The sequence below is a fragment of the Eubalaena glacialis genome, chromosome 2, assembly GCF_028564815.1.
Source record: "Eubalaena glacialis isolate mEubGla1 chromosome 2, mEubGla1.1.hap2.+ XY, whole genome shotgun sequence".
NCBI classification, from domain to species: domain Eukaryota; kingdom Metazoa; phylum Chordata; class Mammalia; order Artiodactyla; family Balaenidae; genus Eubalaena; species Eubalaena glacialis.
In genome coordinates this window covers 37,675,551-37,684,083 of record NC_083717.1, presented here as the reverse complement: position 1 = coordinate 37,684,083, position 8,533 = coordinate 37,675,551, and the positions used below count along the sequence as shown (strand labels likewise).

Sequence of the window (8,533 nt, the reverse complement as noted above, 5' to 3'; positions counted from 1 at the left end):
CACGTATTGCTGGGCCCCACCCCTAGAGTTTCCAATTCGGTAGGTCTGGGGTGGGGACTTAGAATTTGCATTACTAACAAGTTCCCAGGTGATGATAATGCTACTGGTCTGGGCTCACATTTTAAGAATTTACAGCTCTGGATTAACCAGATTTTTTTTTTTCTGATCAATTATCTATTAAAGAAAGAGTTTAGGTTATCAGCTGAGTTCTATGCCCCCATGAGTTACAGCACTCAGGTGGCACTCCATATAATGGAAGAGAACTAGTGTTCCAAGGCTGATGTATTTAGTCTGTATTGACACAGGAAAGCTTGAAAGAAAACACCTTCAGTGCCCCACTCTTCTCTCCAGAGGGTTCAACACCCAACTCCCTCCTTAACCACTTACATCTGCCATGAGGATCGAGGACCCCAGCACAGGACCCTGTAAAGCTCTCGGGAACTTAGGCTACATCCCTCCATCATTTCCAAATTCAGAGTGGTTTCATGGATATAATATGGGTCCTCCAGGCCTGTGGTGTCTCAGAAGCACTCTAACAAATCCCAGAGCTGGTCTGTTCCATGTTGTTGAAGAGGAGACCTGCAGAGAGATCCTGGCTCTCCCGTTAGTTCATCATGTGACCCGTAATGAGTCACATAATGAGTTGAGCATTTGAAGGCCTTAGGTTTTCAATAGGTAAAAAAAGAAGTCCCTCAATATGAGACAAAGTGGGACACCTGGGGAAACATTAGCCACAGCTCCTTGGAAGAAAAGACATTGGCAACAAAACCGTAACATTAAACTTTACAGGTATTACACTTTATAGTTTAACAACAAAGTGCTTGTGTGTGTGTGCATGTGCGTGTATATGTATCAGATCCTCACAATAACCTTGTGAGGTAAGTAAGGTAGGGCCTGAGAGAAGGGGAAAGTCTGGCCAAATTAGGTGTCAAGGGGCCAAGACACAAATACCTCACCTTCTCAACGAAGTCGGTGTGCCTTCCAACACACTGCCTTCCCTCCATTTCTTCAATTAAATAGAGGACTATACTAGTGCATAAAATGAATGACCCTAAAAGGATCAGAGACTTGCGTTAACTTAAAACTAAAGGGCCAGTGACCCAGCAAATGACAAAACAAGGGTTACATCCTTCAGCTAAATGCCAGGAAGGATCCCTGCAATATCATTTAACATTCTCAGCAACTTTGCTTCCACAATTTTACAGTCCTCATCCAGGTTCCTCTGGGCTGTTCATCACAGGATATTTTCTATGCCTCAGAGGGCAGCAAACCTCCAGGGGGAGTACCTCATACACTGCTGTACAAAGAGCTTCTGAAATTCTTCTAGTCTCCAAGTCACAAGACTGCAGACATCCTCTACGATAATTCTGCCTTGTCATGGCAATGAGACATCTGGTGACTGCATAGCACTGGATTAGGAGAGTGTTTTCTGTTTTATTAAATCTATGTGTTCACACCCCGAATCTTCTAGTTCCAGTCTAATTTCTTGCAAGTTCTGGGTTTGTGGGGCTGCAATAATAAATTCCTTATTGAGTAATAAGGCCGATAAGAGCAACCAACCCTGTACTGAGTGTCTTTTAAAGGCCAGGCATTATATCAAGGGCTTTGTATAAGATCTCAAATATGAATCATTAATGATGAGAATGTGACTACATTTATCTCACTTCTCTTTTAGTAACCAGGCATCAAGCATTAAACTCACAGTTTTCTGTCTAAGAGTCAGTCAAAAACACTGAAGGAATGCCTTTTGTGTTTAGAACATTATTTGGACCCTGTAGGTTTATCCTCGCCATTAAAGCACGGAAAAAGAGAACAGATCAGGGCCCGACTTGAGCCGCTGACACCCAGTTTCAGGTTTTCTCTATTTGGAGCGCTTAAAGACAATAGCAATGGAAATTTGGAAGGGAGGAGAAGAACCATTAAAGACTATTTCCTAGATCAAATGGGTGTTCTGATGGCATAAAAGGTGTGCCTTCTGTCGGAAGCTCTTGTCACATTTACTACAGTGAAACGGTTTTTCTCCCGTATGTGTTCTCTGGTGTGTGAGAAAATGGGAACGCTGATTGAAGGTTTTGCCACACTCAGGACAGCGATAGGGTCTGTCTCCTAAGTGGATTCGTTGATGGGTAATGAAGTGGGAGCTCTGATTGAAGCTCTTCCCACACTCGCCACATTTATAGGGTCTTTCTCCTGTGTGGATCCGTTGGTGCTTGATGAGGGCAGAGCTGTCGGCAAATCCTTTCCCACAGCTGTCACACTGAAAAGGCCTCTCACCTGTGTGTGTCCTCTGGTGCGTGACCAGATGCGAGCTCTGACTGAAACTTTTGTGGCAGTAAGGACAACTGAATGGCCTTTCTCCTGAGTGAGTGCTCATGTGAGCCACAAAATGGGAACTATCTCTAAAGCCCTTCCCGCACTCCGGGCACTTAAAGGGCCGTTCTCCTGTGTGGGTTCGCTGGTGCTTAATCAAATCCGAGCTCTGGCTGAAACTCTCCCCACAGTCATTACACCTGTAAGGCTTCACTCCCGTGTGGGTCCTCTGGTGGGTGATGAAATTGGAGCTGCGACTAAAGCTTTTATGACACTCGAGGCACGTGTAGGGCTTCTCTCCTGTGTGGGTTCTTTGGTGCATTATGAGGTGTGGCTTCCGTCCGAAAGTCTTCCCACACTCTGGGCACTCATGGGGTCTCTCACCTGTGTGGGTTCTCTGATGTTTGATGAGGGTTGAGCTGTCGCTGAATTTTTTCTCACATCCATGGCATTGGTAGGGTTTCTCCCCTGTGTGTGTTCTGCGGTGGGTGACAAGGTCTGAACTCTGTTTGAAGCCTTTCCCACACTCCATGCATTTATAAGGCCTCTCACCGGTATGGGTTCTTAGGTGTCTTATGAGATAGGAACTCTGGTTAAAGCTTTTTCCACATTCTGCACACACCAGCTTCTTTCCTATATATCCTTCCAGGAGCTTGTTTAATTCCTTCTCCTGTGAAAAGGGCTCCTGCTGGCCCTCTGCTAGAAGGGTTCCATGCTGCCCTTCTAATTCAAGACCCCTCTCCCAGTTTCCTCCCCAACGAGGAGTATGAGAAATATCTCTATTGGCCCTTTCTGAGGATGTTCCACATTGTTCTGCTGTTTCAGAAATGTCCTGATTGAGTTTTACCACCTGATTCTTAAAGTCTGAAAAATTAACAGAAGTAACAGAGAATAAAGTTATCACTTATCAGGAAAGATCATCAGAAAGCAGCAAGAAAGATTAAAATTAGTGTTTTTGCAACAGACCACATTTAGTTTAACTACTCTCGTTTTCACTTTGTGAAAAGTTTATTGAAGATCATTGAGCTTACAGAAAACATGAATTCCTAAGCCCTTTTTATTTTAAGATGGTCAGATGAATCTTGAGGGGACCTTCATATCAAGAGTATACCACATATTGTCAAAATTGGGCAACTCCTTTTAAAGATGTTAGAGTCTAGACAAAAGTGAAATGTTTACTTAAAATGAAGACTTGATCTGGTCAATGACTGATTGCTCAGGAAGCCAAATTGAACCTTCTAATAGTAAGAACAAAAGTCTAGGGCAGCATTCCAAATACCTCATTTAAACAAGGGCTGAAATGCTAGATTTCTGCCCACCGGGTAACACATCTCACCTGTGTGACTTTCCCTCAGGATCTTCCTCGCCTCAAAATTTTGGAGTGGTAGGACCCATGGCTCTTCCTTCTGCTCTAGCTGGGAGATTGCACTTGGTCTAGAAATCCTATAAGAAAGGTGAACACAGGATGTTAATGTGAGCCATCACACAAGGCCTGAGCAAAATGCAATCCCCCCTTCTTCCCTAGGTAGAGGAGAACACCCCAGGAAACTCTAATGTGTGTTAAGTCTCATTAAAAGGGCAGCCATGATGAAGTGATAAAAAAGGGTGCTCTCCCCAAGAGGCTGAGAAAAAGCTCTTTTCCTCCCATTAAAAAAAAATCAGACTTGGGTGATAGAAACTCTAGAATAAGCACAATAACTCATCTCTCAAGGCATAAGGCTAAACCCATGTGGAGACATAATTTTATCAAAACAAAGCCGCCATGACCTCCCCCTTAGAAAGAATCATGGAAGTTAACTATAACTATAATGTTTACTTTTTATTTTTAATTTATTTATTTTAAAAATATTGATTTATTTATTTATTTTTGGCTGCGTTGGGTCTTTTTTGCTGCGCACGGGCTTTCTCTAGCTGCGGTGCGCGGGCTTCTCATTGTGGTAGCTTCTCTTGTTGCAGAGCACGGGCTCTAGGCATGTGGGCTTCAGTAGTTGTGGCTCGGAGGCTCTAGAGCGCAGGCTCAGTAGTTGTGGCGCACGGGCTTAGTTGCTCCGCCGCACGTGGGATCTTCCCGGACCAGGGCATGAACCCGTGTCCCCTGCATTGGCAGGCAGATTCTTAACCACTGCGCCACCAGGGAAGCCCCACGTTTACTTTTTAAATTTTCCCAGAAGGGCAGCAGTCGGTACTGCCATGAGAAAAAGACAAACACTTGTAAGAAAAAAACAAAACAAAAACAAAAAAATGAACAAAGAACATGAATAGGCAATTCAGAAAAGAAAAAAATACAAGCAGCTTATAAATATATGGAAAACTTTTAACCTCAACATTCACCAAAGAAATTCACATTAAAACAATGATACACTTAGGCAATATAGTGTAGAGGTAAAGAGTGCAAACTCAACAGTCAGATTGCCTGAATTTGAATCCTAACTCTGCCTCTTACTAGCTCTGTGACCTCAGGAAAGTTACTTAAACTCTCTGTGTCTCAGTGTCTTCATCTATAAATTAGGGATAATGATAAAACCCACCTTACAGAGTTGTCGTGAGGATTAAGTGATTAAGTCCTCAGTAAATGTTAGCTATCACTATTATTTTACCCAGACTCTTAGATTATGATACCCTCCATGATAGAATATGAAGAAATGGACACTTTCATATAATGCTAACAGAAATAAATAGCTTGATTCAATCTTTTTGGAAGGCATTTTGCAAAAACACCAAATACCTTAGAAATCTATTCTCAAACCCAGCAATTCTAATTCTGGGAATTCTAAGGAAATGAAAAAAAGTAAAACCCAAAAAAAAAAAAAGAAAAAGAAAGAAAGTTATGCAAAATATATATTAGCTAATTATTAACTAATTACACTTCAATAAACAATACTTTCAAAAAGACAATTAGCTAAGAGATCATCATCACAATATAGGTGAAAATTTGAAATAACCTAAATGCCCCTCAACAAAGAAATAATTACATTTGATTGAGCCATATGAAATTGTCAGTTCATAGGTAAAAAGTGGTCAAAAAATGGTCACATATATGGTTCAATTTAATGTAACTGCTGTATTCCATAAAACAAAATACTAAGTGGTTATTTTAAGTAATGTACAGATATTTATTGTTGTCAAAATATATTCACAATACAATGTGTAAGAAAGTAAGATTTACAACTGAATATTCAGTATGATCCCAATTTTTTTCTTTTCTTTTCTTTTTTTTTTTTTTAATTGTATATATGCTTAGGAAAATGGCTGGAAGGATCGTAACTCTTCAGCAGTGGGATGGATGACTTTTGTTTTCATTTTGCTTGCCTTTTTTTTGTGAGTACATATCACTTGTGTATTAGATATGAAGTAAAGCAGGGAGAAGGCATTGCCATGGTATTTTTTTTCCCTTTTTTTTGTTTTTTTTTGGCCACACGGTGCAACGTGCAGGATCTTAGTTCCCTGACCAGGGATTGAACCGGCGCCCCCTGCAGTGGGAGCGTGGAGTCTTAACCACTGGACGGCCAGGGAAGTCCTGCCACAGTATTTTAGAAAGAGCACTGGAGGGTTTTTGTTTTTTTTTTTTTAAGTGACAGGAAAAAAACCATGGGAAGAGCTCCCCCTTTTCCACAAAGACCTGGGTTGGACTCTCACCTCTGCCACTTAACTTTGAGTCTCAGGGTCCTGAGCTGGAAAAGGGGGATGAAAATACATCAAAGAGTTATGGTGAGATATCAGTAAGACAATAAATATCAAATAAATTTGCAAACTACTAAGTGCCATAAAAATGGAAGTCATTCTTTTTCTGCCAGGGAGGTAACAATTACTCTCACAGAGATCTGAAGCTCTAAGAGACCAACAACCCTAGAGACCACTCATTTCTGGGCCCTCTCAAAATATCTAAGATAAAGGAGAGTAGCATCCTTACCCTTTGAGAGCCCATTCTTCTAACTGTGCTGGGTGGTATCCCTGAAGAGGACTCTCTAAGCAGTGTCCAGGTAACCCACTCGTCCCTGAAGTCCCCAGCCACATCATCAGTTCCTACAGCAAGAGACCTCAGTATGCATCAAGAGCTCTTTAGATATTCTCACCATTGTCTGAAAACCAAAAGACAGCCACTATGGCCCCAACATACCTAAACAAAACCTGCTGACCAGAATAGCTCTGAGGTAAATGCTGTCAATCACAGAAGGGATGCTTTTCTTATTCTGTTTTAACATAATCTTTCCTTTGGCCAACTTTCTCATCACAAAATGAGGCCTGGGCCTCCCAAACACATCTGCAGAACCCTCAGTCTTTTGGAGACATTAACTTTTTGAGGAACAAATTGTCCACGATGGACAAGATAAACAGAGGAGAGAGTGCACAGGTATAACTCGATTTCTGGAAAGCTTTGGATTCTCTCCAACTACATTTTCCTCAGCTAGGTAGGAAATTGTGGACTTCATTACATTAGTATTAGTTATGAGAATAGCTGACTTTTCCTGGCTTGTAGATTTAGTGTCAATTTCAGGGGACAAACTATGCAGAAGCCCAAAAGGAACTGCCCTAGGTATCATTCTATTTCAAGGTTTAATGCAGTCAGAAATGGGACTTAAAAAGACATGGATTTTAAAAAACAACATGGATAAGCTGTAAAATTAAGTGAAATTCAATGGCGATAAGCACAAAACAAAATGCTTGGGGGCTGAAAAGAATCATTAACACATTAATAAAATTAACATCACTATCATCAAAAAATTATTTGGGGGGAGATGGTCAGGTTACTGGATGGATCAGTAATTTATTCAGTAATTAATATTCTGTTAGGCATTAGGAGTCACAAAGTAATATAGGATAATGTTTGTTTTTTTGTTTGTTTTCCCCCTTAAAGAGTTTCCACTAAATACAAATACAGTCAGCCAGCTGATTGAACAGATGAACCTGCTACAAAGAATTCTGTATTTCAGTGGAGGATGGATAAGACCGGGGTGAGGAACTTTTACTCTTTCACATCTTTTGTCTCACCAATCAGAGCACCTGTGTACTACGAGAATACACACACTGTTCATGGAAACATTTATGCATTTACACATATTGCTATTGGTCACTTATAAAGTACTGGGTTTTTAGGAGCCTAAAAGCCGTGGGAATACATTTCATCTCTATGGTTTAAAACCTTAACAAACAAAAATAATGTCATTAGGAAGTGAAAACTGTAATGAGTTTTGAGCATACATTTTATTTCTCCATCCATTACAAAACCCAACAGCAGGGCCCATCTGCAGGAGACAGCGCGATGGAGAGTTCTTAGCCAAGGTTAGAGAAACCCTGTTTCCCACCCGGTCTCCTGCCCCCCCGTACAGGAGACCTCAAAGGCCCTAGACCGCTGAGGTGCTGTGACTAAGTGCCATTGTGAGAAGCACTAGTTTGTTCACTGGGTTTATTAATAGGAACATGACCGCACGGGTAGGGCCGACACCCATTCTCCTCCTTCGCGGTGCTGTAGGCCCTAATCTAGGTGCAGCGGTCAAAGGGTCGCAAAGCTAAACTGAAACCAGAGGACCACCACCGAGGAGCCAAAAAAGAGGATGAGCTATCCCGACGCCGACAGAGAAAAGCGCAGCTACCTCTCCCCACTCCTCAGCAAGACCCGCGGGCTCGGAAAGGCGAGCGCGGGGACCCGGCAGAGACAACGTCGGGGCGGCGGGCGAGCCCCATCCACGCCCCTCAGCAGAGCCCGGGCTGCAGCCGCAGTCTCCTTCCCCGGATCACTCACCGCCCCGGGGCCCAGCCCGGGATGGAGCACGAAGTGAGAGTCCTCTACCGCCGAGCCGCACCCGGCCCGCAACGCCGTGGCAGTCCCGCCCAGAACCCGACTGGGATTCGTGACAGGGCTGTGGGGACACAGGTGGGACTCTGGACAAGACAGCCAGCAGCCGGAAAATACCGCCCCCGTCCTCTTGCCATTGGCTTTTCAGTTTCTGGGACGAGAAGTCTCCCCCGTCCATAGGCTGATAGAGCTTTCAATCACCGCGGAGCCTTTTGGGAAATGTAGTCCTGAGCAAGACCTCAAAGGACTGGGAGTCCCGGGACGCCCAGTTCCGAGCGGTGACAAGGGCTAAACCCAGTTCACCCGAGCTACCCGACCGCTGGAACCGCCTCTTCAGAGCTGAGAAGAGGATCCAAAGACTGTACACCCAAAGATGGATCTGCAGATGCGAACCTCCGGGCCTCACCTGACTAGCGCCGAGCAGCCTTT

At 43.2% G+C, this 8,533-nt stretch overlaps 1 protein-coding gene across 2 annotated transcripts; it reads right to left on the bottom strand.

The window, feature by feature from the left end:
- Positions 1-1,621: 1,621 nt before the first annotated feature.
- Positions 1,622-8,158, bottom strand: ZNF774 (zinc finger protein 774). Of its 2 annotated transcripts, XM_061181759.1 has the most exons (4): positions 7,902-8,158; positions 6,221-6,333; positions 3,647-3,753; positions 1,622-3,174 (listed from the first exon to the last, which is right to left on the bottom strand). In XM_061181759.1, exons 2-4 carry the CDS (start codon positions 6,325-6,327, stop codon positions 1,934-1,936), a joined length of 1,455 nt encoding a protein of 484 aa, XP_061037742.1. In that variant the 5' UTR covers positions 6,328-6,333; positions 7,902-8,158; the 3' UTR covers positions 1,622-1,933. The 2 variants fall into 2 exon arrangements, with proteins under 2 accessions (XP_061037742.1, XP_061037743.1); XM_061181760.1 differs by lacking the exon at positions 7,902-8,158 and having other exon boundaries at positions 6,221-6,510.
- Between the last annotated feature and the right edge of the window lie 375 nt (positions 8,159-8,533).

Bases quoted from the DNA above. Each gene is read 5' to 3' on its own strand.
- ZNF774 (XM_061181759.1), bottom strand. From the start codon at position 6,327: ATGATGTGGCTGGGGACTTCAGGGACGAGTGGGTTACCTGGACACTGC. The intron at 3,754-6,220 runs GTAAGGATGCTA...CCTTTCTTATAG, and splicing joins GAAGAATGGGCTCTCAAAGG to GATTTCTAGACCAAGTGCAA. The intron at 3,175-3,646 runs GTGAGATGTGTT...TTAATTTTTCAG, and splicing joins CCTGAGGGAAAGTCACACAG to ACTTTAAGAATCAGGTGGTA.